Raw genomic sequence first — 20,457 nt, 5'->3', positions numbered from 1 at the left:
AGACTTCTCTAACGGCTTATTCGTTAAAATATCAATTGCATGTGCATCAAAGTAAGGACGCAACTTTCGTGCGGCCACAACTACTGCGTACGCGATCTTCTCTACTAACGGGTACCGTCTCTCGGCAGCATTTAAAACGTGGCTCACAAAGTAAATCGGCATTTGGGATTTTTGTCGTTCTACTAGGAGCACCGCTGGTACCGTCTTTGCTGATGCGGAGATATAAAGCTGTAATATTTCTCCCTGTTCCGGTCTTGCGACAGTGGGTAAGGACCTCAAATGATTTTTCACAGCCTGGAACGCCTTGGATTGCTCCTTCCCCCATACGAACAGCTTGTTCTGGCGCAAGATCACGAAGAACGGTAAGGCTTTGTCAGCTGTCTTGCTGATGAATCTCGTCAACGCAGCCATTCGACCAGTGAGCTTTTGCACATCTTTTATGCACCTTGGTTCTGGTAAACTAAGAATTGCCTCGATCTTATCGGGGTTAGCGTCTATCCCTCTTTCGCTCACCATGAACCCGAGAAACTTTCCTGACCGAACGCCGAACACACACTTCTCTGGATTCAACTTCATCCGGTAACGCCGAAGAGTTTCAAAAGTTTCTCTCAAATCGGCAACGTGATCTGTAGCCAAACGACTCTTCACAATTGAATCATCCACATACACTTCTACATTCCTTCCTTTCTAGTTCGCGAATACCTTGTCGACCAGCTTCTGATACGTAGCCCCTGCATTTCTTAACCCAAACGACATAGCCCGGTAACAGAAAACCCCGGAATCGGTAATGAACGCCGCCTTGGTTCGATCTGGCTCATATAAGCTGACCTGATGATACCCGGAGAAAGCGTCCATGAAACTCAACAGTGCGTGACCGGAAGTGGAATCTACCAATCTGTCTATCCTCGGCAAGGGATAGCAATCTTTCGGGCAGGCTCTGTTCAAGTCCGTAAAATCCACGCATATTCTCCATTTCCCTGATGGCTTCTTAACCATAACCACATTTTCTAACCATTCGGGATATGTGCAGGGCAATAAACCTTGTCGCTAGCAATTTATTTACCTCCGACTGAATAGCCTCGATTTTCTCTGTCGAGAATTTCCTTTTCTTCTGTCGAATAGGTCTTGCTCTCCTGTCGACATTCAGCTTATGTACTATAATGTCGGGATGTATCCCTGGCATCTCGTCTGCCGAGAAAGCAAACACATCAGCACTTTCTCGTAACAATTCCACCAAATGGCAGCGCGTGTCGACATCCATATCGGATCCAACACGCACTACCCGCCCAGGAACCCCGGGCTGCAATTCGATCTCTACGGTCTCGCCTCCTGGGGAAGGACACGGCGCGGTTACCGGCCGAGTATCGAAATTTTCCATGGCCAAGTCATGCGTAGAGGGAACTCGCTCTCGCTTGGATGGTGTCTGTTCGCAAGTAGGCTGTCGGCTTGACTGCTTTAGTGCTGAAACATAACATTCTCTTGCCATAGTTTGACTCCCCCGTACGCGTTCTGTCGTTCCAGCGTTGGACATGTATACCATCGTTAAGTGGTATGTCGAGACTACAGCTTGCATGTCATGAATTAAAGGCCTACCGACAATAGCGTTGTAGGCGGATGGCTCATCAATCACCAAAAACTCCTCCATAACGTCTCTTACTGCCGGACCTTCTCCCATTCGAACCTGAAGAACTATACTACCTTCAGGTCTTACCGTTGATCCGTTGAAACCTATCACGGGATAGGACACTGGCGTTAAGTATTTTCGGCCAATTCTCATGGCATCAAAAGCTCTAGCAAATAAGATATTGGCGGAGCTTTCGCCATCAACGAGTGCTCGCTTGATATCTGCTCCATTAACCGTCAATACCAGTACCAACGGATCGTCATGAGGGAAGACTATTCCCTTAGCATCTTCCTCCGAAAAGGATATCGAAAGCATAGGAGAAGGTCGGGGTCGTTCCTCTACGCTTAATGCGTTCACTAGGTGCCGGTATTCCGACAAACTTTTCTTCGCCCCGCTTACGAAATCGCCGTATACTGGTTCTCCCATAATAACATCGATTGTTATTTTGCGCCCTGTCGGATTACCTCCCTGTTTGGATGTTTCCGCATGATTCTGTCTGTAGGCGTCATCTTGCATTGATGAATCTCCCTGCTTTCGGTACTCGGTTTGCCTGGGCTGTGCATTTTGCTGCCGGCTGGGACCTGCTTGAGTACGATACTGAGACAATCGCCCTTTCCTTATGAGATATTCAATGTTCTCTTTTAATTGAACACATTCTTCGGTGTAATGACCGACATCTCTATGAAACATGCAGTATTTCTTCACGTCCCTGCCCTTCGTTATCATCGGCGCCGGCCGACTCCAATCTTCTTTATTCTGGTTTATTGAATAAATTGCCGCTCTCGGGGTATTTAACTGCGTGTAGCTGCTATAACGGCCCAATCCCCTTGCCGGCCTTCCAGATCTCTGTTGGCCTTGTGGCTGTAACCTGCTTACCCCACCCATCTGGGCTTTTGGGCTATTATCATTTTGCCTTCTGGAGGGTTCTGCTGACGATATCTGACGGCTCGTTTTCAGCAGTTCCTCACTTTTTATGTATTCGTGAGCCTTGGCAAATGCTACCCCTAAGTTTGGGAAAGACTTCCTCGACATATATTTTTTGAAATCGTTGTCACCCAGCCCATTCATCAATGCCATCACGGCAATTTCTTGTTGTAACTTTGGTATGGTATTAGCCTCATTATTGAAGCGCCTAATGAAATCTCTGAGCGATTCTTCCTTTCGTTGCTGAATAGCCATGAGCTCGCCAGATGTCCTTTGTCTTGCACTATTACTTATGTACTGACCCATGAACAACTCCACCAGGGTCTCAAAGCAGTCAATTGACCCCAGCTCTAAATTGGAGAACCAATCCGAAGCTGCCCCGGTAAGAGTCGTAGGGAAAACTTTACACCACACAGCATCGGTGTCGGTATATAGCAACATGTGACTCTCAAAAGCAGCTATATACCGCTTAGGGTCTCCCTTACCGTCATAAGTACAGGACGGCATCTTTATTTTCTCCATTTGTTGGTCAAGTACCTCTTGTGTGAACGGAGATATCCTGGGCCTGATGATCGCCCTGGCTGTCCGCCTTTCCAACCCACTGGAAACCTCATGCCGATAAGAACCTGAATCCCCCACTTGAACGGCTCGTGTGATTTGGCGCTCAGCCGGTATGGTCTCTCGACCCCGGCTCCTTGACGGTTGTTGCTGTCCCGCCTGATTGAACTGACTCTCCAGGTTCACTATTAGCGGCTTTGTCGGTACATCACCCAATACCTCCCCTGCCGTTAACTCGGCTTCCTTTCTTTTCTTAGACATAGCCCGCATGACCTTAGCCGTTATCTCTAGCTCCTCCGGGGTAAACCCTTCCAAGGGATCTGGGGTTACTGCTCTATTGCGGTCAGGCGTTATGGGCATGTTCGTTGTGTTGCCGTGAAGGAGATGAGTTTCATCCTCGACCACGATTTCTGGTAGGCTGTTTACAGTTTTATTCGCGTTAGCATTAAAGATACTGTTATCATATTGCCGGTTTTCAACTTCCGGTACTGGTACTGTAGTTTCCTTACTTCCTTCCATGACTGTGAGAGGTCCTGTTGGACGATAGAAGTTATTACTATCCCCTCCTTCTAGCGCCAATTGTTCCTGCTGAATTCTGCTTCCGTTAATGTCCGAGGGCTGGTAATGGTTTACCGTCCAATTGCTCACCTACATAGCCAATACAGATTAGCTAGCCCGGGGGTTATCCGGGAATAACCACTCCGATGCTAAAGTCAGTACCTTTATGAGAAGAAAGTGAAAGAAGAGAGAGAAAGTGTTTTAGAGAGAGAGAGAGAGATTCCACCTTTGAAATGGGGATTTGCTTGGGTATTTATAGAAACACAACCAAGCAGGTGTCACCTATACAGATAGGTGGCACACCGACCTTGTAAATAGCAGGTGCCTACGCGGCACCAAGCAACTCTCCACGTGCCAGAGGGACATGCCACGTTCCAAGAAGCAGCTCTCCACGTGGCAGAGACTGATGCCGGTAAGGACATGGTTTATTCAATGATTAACGAGGGCTTAAACTGCACAACACTCTTTTACCGGCTTATGATTGATGCTACCGGTATATCCCGTACAGCAACTACAAAGAATCATTAAATAGTGCTTCCTATCAAGGATGTATCTTTGAGTGATATAAGTGGGAGAGCAAGATCTTTATTTGATTTAAAGTATTATAATAGGAAGACTATTCAATGGTTACAATAAAATTGTAGCTATTGTAATTAGTTTTAATCTTGGCCCAATATTTTTTAATGTTCAATCTTGTCCATTCATCCATTTGACTTAATTTTTAATAAGAAATGAAAAAAATAAAAAAAAATCTTGATTATGATAAGTAGGGAAAAAAAAAACAGTTACTAAAACAAAAATTCCGAACTATGCCATTGATGCATATTCGATCTTGCAATTTCTAAGTTCAAATGACTGTCACATCCCCATTAAAAATCAACATTTAATTATAGTTTATTAACAATAAACCATCTACTGCATTATATATAACAAGGTCTATAATTTTTTCATCAAATTTATCAAAAAAATAAATCATCCTCCATTAAGGAAAACCAGAAAAGGGGAGGAAAAAAGAAGAAGATGAAAAGTTATGAAATTTGTCTCTTTTCAAGAAACCAACAATTAACATTAAAGATAAAAAAAATGAAAAATCAAGTAAGATAAATTATGAATTCCATATCCTTCGACCAAATGCTCTAGTATTCGACCAAATTAAAAGTTTTTTTTTTTTTTTGGTAGTTGATAAGGTGTATTTTAAAGTTAATTAAATGGATGGATACGATGAATTTTATTAATTGAAGGGTTGTGATTCATTCAGTTACAATGGCCACAATTTTATTGTAGCCATTTAAAAACTGTCCTTCTAGTATATTTGTTAAATTTGAATGTCTTTTGTAGATGATATATAATATTTTTCATTCATGAATAAAATTTGCAATAACCAAAAAACAGTGTTTACAAACTTAACAAAAATAATTGAAAACATAAACTAATGGTCAAAAGAGTGTATTTGTGACAATTTATATTGCAAAAGCGAGAAACATAATCAAACAAAGGTTTTATTATTAATCCAAGGAGGAATTTATTCACATTACATAGCATATATAGAACATCAAACATTGTCCATATTACATTAATCATTACATAATCTGAGAAGTTTGGGTAAAAGCTTTTCTGAAACGAAACCGAACATGATCATTATTCAAGCCCAAAAGTCCATTCTCATAGAATCCAGAACCTTCGCATAGGACGTTGTCACAATAGAATATCTCATATTCATCTGGTTGGGCATCACTAAATGGTGATAGAATACCGAATGGACTAGGCCCGAGCGACTGAGTAGTACCTGCAGCCACATAGATGTGGCCGGTTGCATTATCCCTAGTAAATCGCCACGCTAGTGGTTTCGTGCAGGTGGTAGTGTCGTCGACGATGTAGAATTCAGTTGGACCAAACGGAAGGTACTTTGAGCTTATTGGAGAAGTGATTTTGAAAGGGTGGCCATTAGATGAACCATCTTTCTCTTGGGCTATAAAGAGAGGGCACGCCGAGGTTTGTTGTTTTTGTGCCACGGTGAGGCCTCCACCATTGGCGGTTCTCTGTGGGATGATGTAATAGGTTCCGCCGTTTAGCACTAGTTCACCATCCTCGTCCGTGATATAAGCATACGAGGCGGCCATAGTTGGGAGAGGAATGAGTTGGAGCAAAAGAAGAGCGGTTATTGCAATTGCTGGTTGGAGGAAGGTACTCATTTTCTTGAGATTTTTTGAGCTTTGGTTGCTAAGTTGTTTGAAGTATTTTGGAAATGTAAGAGCTCGTAGAATGATATTTATAAAAGGCTCCAACGAATGTAAAACTAGAAAATTTTAAAATGTTAGTTACTCACTCTCGTTAATAATTTTATTATTCAATACTCCTTTAATCTTATCAAGCAAGCTTTGGTTTAGTTTGAAAATTTACATCTTATGATGGCTATGAGATTATGGGATTAAAGATCAAATTCCAACAGAGGCACGTTAGGGAAGAGATTCCTATACCCTTTATCCTCACTCTCAATGACCTAATCCGTTAACTTGGATTGGATTGACATGCTTTGTTACCACTAAATCAACTTCACTTGTATACAAATTGTGTAATACCATATACAATATGGAGTATTTCACGAGATATTTTATGTAAACCGATTTTAAATCTTGTATTTTTTTTAATAAAAATTATAGGGTTAGCACTTGCCCCTCGGGTTACAATTAAAGTCGACAGCCAGTGGTCACTCAAGTAGATAAAAATATTGCCTTGTTGCTTATGCTAGCTAGTGGCCGTGTAAAGTGATAGGATTAGCAATAACTAAAACGTATATTATCAATGACTCCAAAACATTTTTGGACCACAATTGTTTAATGTTAAAATTATATTCACGAGATTTTTTGTAAATAGACTTTTAATTTTTATAAAAACAAAATTTATAGGGGTATCACATGCCCTTCGGGTTACAACGTAGGTCCGCCACTGGTCACACCCAAGTAAATAAGAATGTTGGCTTTTTGCTAATGCTAAGCCATGTAGTGACATGTACAGTAATAGGATGAAACTTAGTTTTCATTGTACAGCATTTGCAATAACAAAAACGTGGATACATATATTTACCTATATAATCAAAGAATTTTTGGACTAAAATTGTGTGATGCTTAAACCATATGCAGTACGGAGTATTTCACGTACAAGAGATTTTTTGTAAATAGATTTTTATTTTATAATTTCTTTTTATAAAAAATTTACAGGGGTAGCACGTGCCCCTTGGGTTACAACGTAGGTCATTCGCCAGTGGTCACCCAAGAAGATAAGAATGTTGGCTTGTTGCCCATGCTAGCTAGAGGCCAAGTAGCGTCATGTACAGTGATAGGCTTAACTTAGTTTTCATTGAACTGCATTTGCAATATTAAAAACTTTAATAATTTACCTACGTAGTCGAAAGATTTTTTATCTAATTTCTGCCCTTTTCCACCAAAAAAAAAGTCAAAATATTTTTAAACTACAATTGTGGTAAGGACAATAATTTGATCGGTATTCCTCGCACAAATCAAGCATAAGCCAAGTCAAAGGTGATATTGCATTCTAAAATTGTGATTTTGAGTTGAGTAACCCACCAAATTTTGAATTAATCACTCTCTCTTCTCTTACTATGACATATATTAACAATTCGCTAGAATTTTTTAACATCACTTTACCAATAAGACGTCAATAACCCCTTAGATACTTCTAAGTCATTATTATAATTGTAGAATTTCTTCCTTATTAACTATATGTTGTTGCTATTACGGAGTACAAATTCTAGTTGACCGTAAACCATGCCCATTGTTGCGTGAATTATATTAGAGCAAATGTCTATCATATTAAGAGAAGTTATTTTTTTTTTTTTTTTAAGAAAACCCATCTTCGGAACAAAACTACTAACTTAACACAATGCTAGAAACAGAAAAAGGAGGAAAAAATATACATCAATAATGTTTTACAATAGTGGAAAGTTGAGGCAATTAATTAAGCCTCATTCAAGCATGCTAATCACAATGTTTTGTTGTCTAACGGGTTGGAAATTAAATACCTCTGCATAGCTCATCTTTATTAATAACTAGTTTTATATCCCGTGCGATTCCTGGTTTTTTTTTATTTGAATTTTAATATAAATTTTTAATCTATATGTAGAATTTTAAAATATATCATTGATACAAAATTAGTTAGGAATTGATGTGCTTTTGTGACGATTTGCTATCTAGTAGGCATGTAATAACTAATAATAATGTTGGTAGAAAAGTTCGATTTAATACATTAAAAAAAAAAAATTTAGCAAAAAATAAATTAAATAAAATAAATGTTCAATGTCCATTGGGTTGACCCGAACCCAAACTTTGGGCTTTTACGCTTTGAACTACTTCCTTCGCCCCAAAAAAATATTATGATATAAAAAATAAATTTATATGATAATTTTTTAGAATTATAATCTAATAATTTTTCTTTGAATAAAATTATAATTTAATCTTTACATTTGAATTATTGGTATTTTATCGAATATAAAACTCTAAACACAAATTTTTAAAAATGGGATTATTTCATTAGGGTTATAGAGGTTACTCCGTCAGTGTTACTGAAATTACTTGGTTAGTGTTTTAAGGGTTACTTTAAGCAGCCACATGGTGTGGCCAGCCGCACGCAAGACTTGCAGAACTCTAAACTAACAATTTTAGCCTAAAAATTCTATTCAAATAGAATTCTACACTAGTAGAAAAAGCCTCATTTGCGTCGCTCATTTATAGTGTATTTGCGTCGCTTCTATGAGCGACGCAACTGCTCGTGACGCAAACGACTTTTAAGTCATTTGCGTCGCTCCTAGGGGCGACGCAAATAAGAGTCATTTGCGTCGCTCCTTTATAAACAAGCGACGCAAATGACTTTTTTTATAAACTTATTTTTTGTCATTTGCGTCGCTCCTTTATAAAAAAGCGACGCAAATGACTTTTTTAAAAAACTTATTTTTTGACATTTGCGTCACTCCTTTATAAAAGAGCGACGCAAATGACTTTTCTGATAAACTTATTTTAAGTCATTTGCGTCACTCCTTTATAAAAGAGCGACGCAAATGACTTTTCTGATAAACTTATTTTAAGTCATTTGCGTCACTCCTTTATAAAAGAGCGATGCAAATGACTTTTCTGATAAACTTATTTTAAGTCATTTGCGTCGCCCCTTTATAAACAAGCGACGCAAATGACTCTTTTGCTAAACTTTTTTTGTTATTTGCGTCGCTCCTTCATAAACAAGCGACGCAAATGACTCTTCCAATATATGCATTTTTTGTTATTTGCGTCACTTGTTTGTTTAATGAGTGACGCAAATGAGGTGAATTTTTTTTTTTTTAATTATAATATAATAATTGCCTTGTATATGTTTGTAGTACCTGTTTTCCTAGGTATAAAGTAATATGCTAACGCTAATATAATTGAAATTAAAATGCAATATTATTGAATAATGCAAATGTAAATTTCGGCATAGTCTCCTTTGTAATTTGGCCTACCCATAAATTTGGGAATGACGGCATTATATTAACAACCTGTCCAATAATTTACATCTCAATATCATAGAAATTATACTCATCATCCCAACACCAATTAACCAAATTTCATTTCAAGCCTATAATCCAAAACAAGAGTCCAACATGCGCTAAGTTTACAACAAAACAATATTGACCTCTTCATCATTAATAAGTATAACACAAGCACCAAACCAACCAAAATGTTGGTAAATCAAATGCGTTCATTTCAAGCCTAAGAACTATAACAAAATAATCCAATAAATAATATGGAATTTGAAGCCAGCGTAATTCAATTTAGGGACAAAATCTTCATTTTCCCTAACACGATCGAACAAGTCCATAATGGAAGTCCACTTCCTTTTTCTCTTGCAAACAGTTTAAATAAAGTCACCAGTTCCTGATATCAAATACAATTAATCAATAAACAATCAGAGTTGAGAATGAAGCATCAAAGCAACAAAATAATATTCTACAATTATTTTAACAACTACATTACCTTTCCAAGAAAATACTAATAGTTGTTCCTCTAATTAAGTATACTAGCAGAGGAATAAAGGATTGATGCCAATTATTTGCAAAACCTCTTAATACAAAAACCAAGAATGGCATTTATACGATTCGATCAGGATTTTCTTAATACAAAAACCAAGAGTGACATAGCCATTGTAATCATGAACTAATGCATGACCTTATCTACTACAAAGGCACAAAGAAGATATCAATGAGATTTACCTATAAGGACCATCACCAATAAAAGCAATCCTTGCTTCTGGTAGTTCATCCATTACCCTGCTCAATTACACAAGTCAGATATTTAGGAATATCAAATTAACATACAAGATATTTATGGTGCAATAGGAAAAAGAAATATTAGAAAGAAAATCTCCTCTAGCACAAAACATTTACAGTTCACAACTCCAAATTTGCAATTTTAGCTCTTCTTAATTATTGAGACGTTAAAATCTCAGAGAAAGACAAATTAAATTACTACAGCAAACCTCGTGATTACAATAGGATGTTTCTCTCATGACCAGTGCTTAAAAAAAAGGGAATAGTTAACCCCTCTATGTTCTACACTACTACTGTGAACAAAGCAATACTCAGAGTTAAATTAAGGAAGACTCAAAGTCTCAGACTAAAATAGTAAAAATATCCAGAATATTAGAGCAAACAAACAGCATTTAAACCTTATTAACTGTACATGAGTCTTCTTTATTATCCGAATAGTGTGCTGCTGGCTGCGGGGTTTGCAAGGATAGTTCATGATTACAATTGCTATGCTAAAAAGGTTCTGCTGCCCCCCTCTGTTCTGAGACAAAATGATGCTGCTACAAGCTGGAAGAAACCGTGCCTTGGGTGTGTTAAAGTAAACTCAGATGCTCATATTCTTGAGGGGTGTAAGGCAAGGCTAGGAGTGGTCGTTTATTTTTAACAAAACGGCCTGGTAAAATTATTTCAATACAAACACTATGTCATAGTTTATCTTTTCACGGCCAAGTATATCATGGAACATTTTTGAGCTAAAAAAAAATGGGAAAGAGCTTCTCTTAGTAGTAGCAGGGGAAAAATCAACCAGAATGAGCAGCAAAACATAAAAATTAAAAAAAAAATAATAATAATAAAAAAAAAACAGTCAGATTTAAAAAACTGTAAAATGAGCAGCAAAACATAAAAGAAAATACAGTCAGATTGGAGAAAAATCAATAAAATAGTAAAATCAAAATTCACCAAATCAACTACATAAATTCACCAAAACAGAACCAAAATAGTGAAATCAACTACATAGATTCACTAAAACAGAACCAAAATTCCTTAGAATCGAGTATAAATCCTATATTTGACGAACCCTAAATTCGAATATGAACCCTAAATTCGAATATGAACCCCAAAAAGCTGTTATTTATAAACATGCTTGTAAAACTAGAATTCGTGCAAAAAACAACAACAAAATAGGTAGATGAAACTAAGTTAATTTACAATTGAATCCAAATATCTATGTAGATTGAAGTGCATGATAAAAAAGAAAAGAGATGAAGAGGTCTTACCTTGCTTGAAATCGATTTTGCATATGCAACTTCAGCAACAATAGAGCCAAAATTCCATATTATTGAGTACAAACCCTAACTTTCAATTGTTATTTTGCTCAAATTTAATTAAGGTAATTTGCTTGATTTTTTGCAATTGAATTTCGTGGGGATTTTGGGTAGATTTTTTGCAAGAAAGTAGGGGATTTTTGCTCGGATTTGCTCGAATATACGGGGTTTTGCCTCACATTTGCTGGGATTTTTTATTAGTGGTCAAATTGGTAGGTTATGAAGACGAATTTCTCGAGGTATTACTCTTAATTCGCTGATGTTTAGGGGGTTGAACAGCAGCAAAGCAGCAATGGGGAATTCAGGGGTTTTACCGATCAATTTTTTGGGGTTTTGATGTTGAATTTCTGGGAATTTTGGGGTTAAATTTTCTAGGGTTTGGAGTATTGAAGTTCGAACAGCAGAAGGCAGCGAGAATTAATATAAGTCGTAATGGTCATTTGCGTCACTCAGTAAAGAAAGAAATGACGCAATTGACTCACAAAGGTTATTTGCGTCACTTGTCAATAAACGAGTGACGCAAATAACATTGTTATAAGCGTCGCTCCTAATTATAAAAGCGACGTAAATATAAATAAGTTGAAATATGTTTGACATTTGCGTCGCTGTATAACAAATGCCCAACGCAAATTACTTATAAGGTTGTCAAAATATCTTATTTGCGTCATTTGTTTCTATGAGTGACGCAAATAAGGCGACGCAAATGAGCATTTTTCTACTAGTGCTAAACTAATATTTTTATCTTATGAAACCTATTTAAATCTATCCATCGTGGCGCGACACTTGGAAAAGTTGGAACGCCAGTCGGCCCTCTTTGGAGGACATGCGGCACATAATGTCCAGCCTCTAGACTGGCAGCTCCGAGCCTCCGACTGCTCAACTTGATGAACAAACCTCTGCGTTCACAAGGGAAATAATCGAGGAGGCACAGCCGACGAAGGTTAAGAATGTCTTGGTTGGTGCTTATGATGGTACCACCAACGGATCACCTCACCGCCTACACCAACCTTAAGCACATGTCAGACCCATATGCTATTTTACTGTTTAAGCTTATATCAAAATAAAAAGTAATATTTGTCTTTTATTGTAGAGAATGTTTGTGACGCTAATTTATGTAAGTACGTAGATTCATATCATTCTAATTAATTGGAATAATATACTCTACCCATTTTTGTAATATTGCATTAATTATGGGGTTTGAGCACAATTTTTTTCATAGGGAAAAAAAGGGAATAGAGAAAAAAATTACCTCACTTTTATATTATGTGCAACAAAAATTTGATGTTCACTCTTAGGCAAAACTTGTTTATGAATGTAAAATTGAGGGAAAAAAAGATAAGAATGTATGTGATGATGAGAGATATAAAAAGAAATGACAACTTAAAAAAGAGAAGAAAAAAAAAACCATTTGTTTCAAATATATGAAATAGAGGTATTAGCAACATGAGCTAAATAAACTCAACAAGTGACAAAAAGTATGTGTAATGTTTGTAAATTTTCTTTAAAAGCAAGAGGTGCATATCAATAGAAAAAAAACAAAAAAGAAGTATATGTAAAATAAAAATTTCATTCACCCCCTTTTTTTAATGGTGACGCTTTATTTTTGCAATTGTTATAATTATTACTCCCTCTGTCTTTTATTTTCATCCTATTTCTCAAAAAAATCGAGGATTAAGGAAAATGGAGGATGAATCGGACTAAAGGAATATTATATGTGAAAGATAAAAAGTGCAAAAAATTGTATAAGAAAGATAAAAAAAATAATGGACAAATTTCTGGTACATGTGTCTTATAACTTAAGAAAATCAGTTACCAAATCAATCAAACCGGTCAGGGATTGTTAATGGAAGATAGGGGCAAAAGGTGGGATTATTTCTGGAATTTCAAAAGGTGGGATTGTTTGGGGAAAACCGACTAAAGGTGGGATTATTAGTTTACATTTTTCCTTTTTAAAATGTAAATATTTTTAAATATATATTAAAATTTTATAGTATAGTCATGTATACCCTCAATAGATTCACTAAAATGTCTTCTTTTATAATATCACATATTATATATTTTTTCCTTTGTACTAAATATTCCAATTCAATAAGATTATACGTGATTATATAAGATTAGACATTCTAACCAGCATTGTAGTATTTTTAAAGTTAGTATATATACTACCTCCATTTTAAGCAACAATTTGATATAAAGTGTGAGTAAAAAATATCTAATCGTTGTAAATAATTTAAAACAGATGTAGTAGATTGAAATGATGATGAAGATGATATTGCATTGATATGAGGACGTTTTGTATCATATTTCATTTGCTGATACAAAAGTCAAATTAGACAGATAAATTTTCTTTTTTATTTCTATTCGAATTTAATAATTTAATTTTATTTGCTGGTACATGCCCGAAATAAACATTTGAACTGACTTACATCTGAATTTTATTATTTTGTACAAGACTGGAAGAAAATGGTTTATAGTATGATATGAAGTATGGTTAAAAAAGGGTTTCCAAAAAAAAAAAAAGAGTATAAGGGGTTTGGATATTTTGTTCATTTCGTACATGTACCTTTACATACATCATACATGCACCCATTATTGTATATTTATTAATTCTTTGAAAAAAAAAATGGATTTATATCCTTCACTTATTATCAATATATTTCTTGGTTATATTATTCTTTAAATATTGCATAGTCACCCAAGTAGATAAGATTGTTGTTGGCTTGTTGCTAATGCTAGCTAGAGTCCAAGTAGCGACATGTACTGATAGCTTTCATTGTACTACACTTGCAATAACAAAAACGTGGATCTATATTTATCTATGTACCTTCGAAATTGACGTGAGTTTACCGACATGCCCCTAACTAAATGAATGAAAAATCAGAAATACCCTTTTCAAACTTTTAAGTTATGTGATATTGCATTCTAATGTTGTGATATTAAGCTAACTCGCCAAATTTTTGATTAATCAATCTCTCCATTTAATGAGAAGACATTATGTGAGGTAAAATGAATATAAGTTATTTGATATTTTATATAATTTTTTTTTAATATAATTTTAAAATTAAATATAAGTTGTTGGACATTTCATATATACTCTTAAAAATTCCATGTAAATTATTCATGGTCAAACAATATATAATTTGATGTGCTACTTACAATGCTCTATATAGATGATTTAACTCAAGATAGCTAATTCTATTAGACAACATTGATTATTTAGTGTATTATATATATGCAAAGTACAATTTCGAGAGGTCAAGTTTACAAGGAAATAGATGCGGTCAATAATTTCCACCTATTGGACTATCATTATTTTTATCATTCATGTACCCTAATTGTGGCCCGTGATATTTTGGAGAACTTGTGGACATACAATAATTCCCCATATATTAAAATACCATTATTAAATTAACTAGAGATATGGTGTTTGAATTAGAGGTAACAAAATCTAACTCGTGTGACCTGATCTATTCTGATCGACTCGAAAAAAAATCATGTTTTAAATTTCTACTCATATGAATACAATAATTTAGCATGACTTAATTTGAAATAAATATGACTCGACCTGATCCAATATCACCCAGTCTAACGCATATACTTGAATTGACATCTAATTGTTGTCTTTGGACCACTACATATCCACAATAAAAGCTCAAAAATATATGAGGCCAATAAATGTTATGTGTACGACGTCTAATTTATATCATTTTATGTTGAATAACATTGTTAAATTTATGTGTACCAAGTATAATTCATATCAATTTTTAGCCAATATTTTATTTGCACTAATCTATTTAACTCCTTTTATACTTGAAAGTGACATATTTTCTCAATGTGACTATTTTTTTTTAAAGTGTTATACTTTATTTTTTAATAAAATACTATGAAATGATATCATTAATTTTTCTTATATCAATGTCCTCTCATTATAAAGCTTCTCTAATACTGCAAAAATACATTCATAATTAAGTAATCAAATGAAGAGAAATTTCCAAGATGAAATTCTTTTATTGATAAGATCAACATCATACATTATTGTTCTTCATACAACCTTCTTAACAATCTATATGCTTAAGTACATGCGTAGCAACACTTAAACTTTAATGAAACTTAGAATGTGGAAGAAGTCTGCCCTTCTTGGAACTAGACCTAACCACAACAAACGGTAGTCATCTGTGCCCGAAGTAGCGTCAATAACGCCACATACGATATCTTTCTTAGCTGCAAACCCATTGATTGTACTACTAGACGGACAATATTCGAGCTGGTAAAACTCCGAACTAGCAATACTTTTCTCTATCTTGAACCAATTAGCTGCGGTCTGAGGGCTCGGGTTTCCAATACCACCTCCGGTAGACAAGTGGATTTCACCGGAGTTGGCGTCGGGGGTAAGTTGCCATGCCCCTTGCGAGCAGACGCTAGAGGAGGTATTGAAAATTATGTTAAGGTCAGAGGACATGTGGATGTGTTTTTGTGATGGGTCTGATGGTAGGAATGTAATTGGGGATTCGCCGTACCAGCCTTCGGCTAATTGGGCTACGTATTGAGGGCATTCGGGTTGGTTTGGTTTGGATGCCGCGACTATGCCACCCCCTATTCTGACTTTTGAAAGTTCTGTGCGGACGTAATAAAATGAGCCTACTTCGAGTGGGTTCCCTTCCACATCTAGAACAAGGGAGTCTACGTCGTTGGCGGCTGTGGTTGATGTAACGATGGAAAGAGAGAAAATTAGGAGGATTGTGGTTGAAAGTTTGGGATAAAGATTAGCCATTTTTTGGGTTTTGTTCGTTTTTTACTTCAGAAGTTTGTGAAGAAAAACACTAGTACTCTAGAGCTTATTTATAAAAAATGCTAAGTAAACTAACTAGTGTTTTATCTGTGCACCCGGGTGCACCATGCATTTGGTGCACTCGGTAAAACTAAAAAAGACGGAAAGAATATATTAGATTACTAGAATATATATATAAAAATAAAAACTATTATTTGAAAAAGAACATATCTGTGTTTGACAAAAAAATATATTTGTGTTTGACAAAAAACATGACATTTCAAATAATATAAAGTCTTTATAGAAACAACATGATAATACATTAAAGAACCTATTCTTTATCGTGGATACTCAGGTGGTTAAATTTAACATTTTTTTGTTATGTACGTACATTAAAGGAAATATCGTATAATGTAAAGAAACATATAGTTCAAACTCAAAAAACAAATTGATCAAACTCAAATAACATATTATGCTCGCGTTTTTTATAAATGTCTATGATTTTTTTCTTTTTTTGCACATATATTTAAAATATGCAAATGTTCTTTCCGGGTATGGTGCACCCAGATGTACAATAAAAATTTCATTGACAACTATATATTACTGGTAACTAAAGTATAAAATCATGGGGGTTCAATATCATAAACACGAGAATTAAATTATCAAGCTATCCCTTGTTTATTAAAATTAATGAAAATTAAAATGCTAATTAAAATGCTAACTGTTATTCAAACATGTTTTGTGTACTTTATTGTTCATAGCAGTCATCCTTAAAATGACTATCAATCACTATACTTAATTCCCAATGACCTGCTTATATTTTTTATTTTTTTATTTATTTATTTATATTTGCTTCTCAAACTTAAGATATGAGTTGTCTAAAAAAAAATAAAGAAATATAATTTTTTTAAAAAATTATTTTTTTGAAAATAATTATAAAAAAGAAATTTTGCAAAAAATAACCTTTTAACTTGTTTTTTTTTTTTTTTTCATATAACACCTTTTAAAAAAATGTTGTAAAAGACAACAAATTTTTAAAAAATTTGATGCAACTTGCCTATTTAATGTAAAACAATTGATAAATTTGGCTAAAAAGGTTGTAATTTTGAAAATATTAAACTAATGGTCAAAAGGGTGCATCTGTGACAATTTTAATGCACAAGCGAGTAACATAATCAAACAAAGGGATTATATTTTTTGAGCATTGGTGTGTTACACACAATATATAAAAATGATTTAACACAAGAATGTAATAAGAGCAACACTTGAGTTTTATTATTAATCCACGGAAGAATTTGTGCACATTACATACATAGCATGGAACATCAAACATTGGCCATATTAAACCAAACATTACATAATCTGTGAAGTTTGTGTAAAAGCTTTTCTGAAACGAAAGGTAAATTTAAGATTAAAATCAGTATTCATGCCCAAAAGTCCATTCTCAAAGATTCCAGCAAGTTTGCATATGACGTTGTCACAATGGAATATCTCATATTCATTTGGTTGGACATCGCTGAATGGTAATGTTATACTGAATGGACTAGGCCCGAGCGACTCAGTAGTACCCGCAGCCACATAGATTTGGCCGGTTGCATTATCCGTGGTTAATCGCCACGCTAGTGGCTTCGTGCAGGTGGTAGTGTCGTCGACAACATAGAATTCAGTTGGACCAAACGGAAGGTACTTTGAGCTTATTGGAGAAGTGATTTTGAAAGGGTGGCCATTAGATGAACCATCTTTTTCTTGGGCTATAAAGAGAGGGCACGCTGAGGTTTGTGGTTTTTGTGCCACGGCGAGGCCTCCACCATTGGCGGCGATGATGTAATATGTTCCGCCATTTAGCATTGGTTCACCATCCTCGTCCGTGATATAAGCAAACCAGGCGGCCATGGTTGGAGGAGGAAAGAGTTGGAGCAAAAGAAGAGCGGTTATTGCAATTGCTGGTTGGAGAAAGGTAGTCATTTTCTTAAGATTTTTAGAGCTTTGGTTGCTAAGTTGTTTGAAGTATTTTGGAAAAGTAGGAGCTTGTAAAATGATATTTATAAGAGGCTCCAAGCTCCAACGAATAAAACTAGAAAATTTTAAATGTTAGTTACTCCCTCTGTTCTAAATATATGATCACTATACCAGCTTTTGCCCGGATTGTTATCACTTTATGTCAATAATTAGCTTAGGACCCGCACCATGCACGATTATTACTGAATTTTTATTTATTGTTATCTTAATCCTAAAATAAAAAAAAAATATAACATTAAGCTTTATTTATGTAAAATATGCATAAAAGTTTGAGTACAAAATCGGTAAATATATTATAAACTTTATACAACAATAAAAGGTTTAAAATAAATTTTGTCGATTTGTACTCAATTTTGTATGACAAACCCTGATAGAAAAAATACACTTCTTTAAATTTTATTAATAAAGTGCTAAATAAATTAAATTAGGAAAATTTGATTTTTAACACCACAAAAAACGAAAAAATGGATTTTCTAAATAAAAATAATAATAATTTTAACACCACAAAATTTTTCAAAAATTTGAGTTTACCACCACTTAACGTTTGCCGTACAAAAATCCTTTAAGTGAGGTCCATTGTGCAACGTGTCGTCATATTATTAGTTTTGAAAAAAAAAATAAAATTAAAAAAAACCCCTAAACTACCGAGCCAACCCCATCCCCACCGCCAACAGGGCGGCGTTGGCCATTACCCCACCCAAACACCATCGTTTCCAGCCCGGCCGTCGCAAACTCCGTCTCCTCCCTTTCCCTCTCCCTCTCCCCAAAACCGACAAAACCTCCCAACGACACTTAAAATGGGCGGTCGTTTTTCAAACCACCCAAAATCGACCACCACTTACGACAAACGGTTGAAACGACCCTTAGTGGTCTATCTCGACCATACACTAGTCGTTTTTGACCCTTGCAATATGTTTTTGGTGGCGGTTTTGGGTGGTTCGAAAATCAGCCACCCATTTTTTATGGCCGTTGGGGCAAAATTGCTGGTTTTAGGGAGGGGGTAAAGGAGGGGGCAGAGAATCTGGTGGCTTTGGTAGGGAGTAGGGCTGTTTGGGTGGGGAAGTGATCGGTGCCACCCAGCCGGCGATGGGGATGTGGTGGCTAGGTTAATTTAGGGTTTTTTTTTAATTTTTTTTTTATTATTTTCTTCCAATAATATACTGACACGTAAGCAATGTGGATCTCACTAAAAGCCAATTTTTTAAAATTTAAGTGGTGTTAAAATAAAAGGTTTTTTTTTTCTTTTGTAGTGTTAAAATCCATTTTTTTCGTTTTTTTTTTTTTTTTTTTTTTTTTTTTTTTTTGTGGTTTTAAAATTCTAATTTTCCATTAAATTATCTTGATAGTTACATAAGTTAATTTTAAAATTTTGAATGATTCAATATTGTTTATAAATAAAAAATACAAATTATATGGTCAAATAAATATAAAAATACAAAGTTTCATATACATCTTTTACAATGTTCTTTTTAGTGTATGTTTTCACTATAAGATCCAACATGTAATATACTTTGTTAAAAATGATATTTATTATTTAATCATCATATTTGATTTAATCTTTCTATAATGTGATCGATAATAGTAAATTTTGCAGACAAATTAAAATTGTCATTTTTATGTATTGAATTTATATGTATTTGAAGATTATTTAATTTAAAAAATTATGTTAGCAATATATGGAATTATATAATCTTTGGTTATAATTTTTACACATTTTCTATAATATGACATGAATCTTTATTATTATTGTTGTTGCTGCTGTTGTTGCTGTTATTTATTGTGCTCAAATAGGAAGGTTATATTATAATAATATGTTTAATATTATTCTAAGAAGATTTGACTAAAAATGTTATCAGATTGTGGGATTAAATATCAAATTCTATCAGAGGTACATACGTTAGGGAGGAGATTCCTATACCCTTTATCCTCACTCCCAATGACCTAACCTTTAATTTGGATTGGATTGACTTGCTTTTTTACCACTAAATCAGCTTCACTTTGATATGGATTCACGTGGTGGATTATAGGGTTTGCGATAGACTCACATCGATCACAAGACTTGAGGGTTCAATTTTGAAATTCCGATCAGAAGTGTTAGTTTAATTGCAAAAACTATAGTAATCGCAAGCTCACAATTAAATCAACAATTAAATCAATTGAAACAATTATAAAAACTCTTTCTTAGGGCATGCCTGGAATTCCAGAAATAAGAAGGGGGTAATATCTAACGGGGTAGATTCTACTTGAGCATTGATTTAGAGAGTAATAATTCATTTTCTGAGGTTTGGCAACAATCCTAGGGTAAAGACCACCAATTCATGGCAATCGGCGGCAACCACCATGCCGTTGATAAACTTGAGACCACCACGAACATCATCTCACTTGAAGG

General features: G+C 35.0%; 3 protein-coding genes and 1 long non-coding RNA gene across 4 annotated transcripts; all 4 read right to left on the bottom strand.

Moving 5' to 3' along the window:
• Positions 1–5,244: 5,244 nt before the first annotated feature.
• LOC145563935 (kunitz-type trypsin inhibitor alpha chain-like) lies at positions 5,245–5,784 on the bottom strand. Its single transcript, XM_081624323.1, has one exon. The coding sequence runs from the start codon at positions 5,782–5,784 to the stop codon at positions 5,245–5,247; it is 540 nt and encodes a 179-aa protein (XP_081480449.1).
• A 3,465-nt stretch (positions 5,785–9,249) lies between these two features.
• Positions 9,250–11,720, bottom strand: LOC145624846 (uncharacterized). The gene is made up of 2 exons (XR_014110480.1): positions 11,234–11,720; positions 9,250–9,585 (listed from the first exon to the last, which is right to left on the bottom strand). It is a non-coding gene; the product is annotated as an uncharacterized LOC145624846 (long non-coding RNA).
• Positions 11,721–15,259: 3,539 nt separating this feature from the next.
• On the bottom strand, positions 15,260–16,119 carry LOC145624784 (miraculin-like). Its single transcript, XM_081677889.1, has one exon. The coding sequence runs from the start codon at positions 16,050–16,052 to the stop codon at positions 15,375–15,377; it is 678 nt and encodes a 225-aa protein (XP_081534015.1). The 5' UTR covers positions 16,053–16,119; the 3' UTR covers positions 15,260–15,374.
• A 1,283-nt stretch (positions 16,120–17,402) lies between these two features.
• LOC145563925 (trypsin inhibitor 1B-like) lies at positions 17,403–18,014 on the bottom strand. The gene has a single exon (XM_081624315.1). It carries the CDS (start codon positions 18,012–18,014, stop codon positions 17,403–17,405), a length of 612 nt encoding a protein of 203 aa, XP_081480441.1.
• Between the last annotated feature and the right edge of the window lie 2,443 nt (positions 18,015–20,457).

The sequence above is a fragment of the Chenopodium album genome, chromosome 1, assembly GCF_948465745.1.
Source record: "Chenopodium album chromosome 1, dcCheAlbu1.1, whole genome shotgun sequence".
Classification (NCBI taxonomy): Eukaryota; Viridiplantae; Streptophyta; class Magnoliopsida; order Caryophyllales; family Amaranthaceae; genus Chenopodium; species Chenopodium album.
This window is presented reverse-complemented; position numbering and strand designations above follow the sequence as displayed.

What these genes read in the sequence shown, in the direction of transcription:
- LOC145624784 (XM_081677889.1), bottom strand. Translation starts at nt 16,052, where the DNA reads ATGGCTAATCTTTATCCCAAACTTTCAACCACAATCCTCCTAATTTTC.
- LOC145563925 (XM_081624315.1), bottom strand. Translation starts at nt 18,014, where the DNA reads ATGACTACCTTTCTCCAACCAGCAATTGCAATAACCGCTCTTCTTTTG.
- LOC145563935 (XM_081624323.1), bottom strand. Translation starts at nt 5,784, where the DNA reads ATGGCCGCCTCGTATGCTTATATCACGGACGAGGATGGTGAACTAGTG.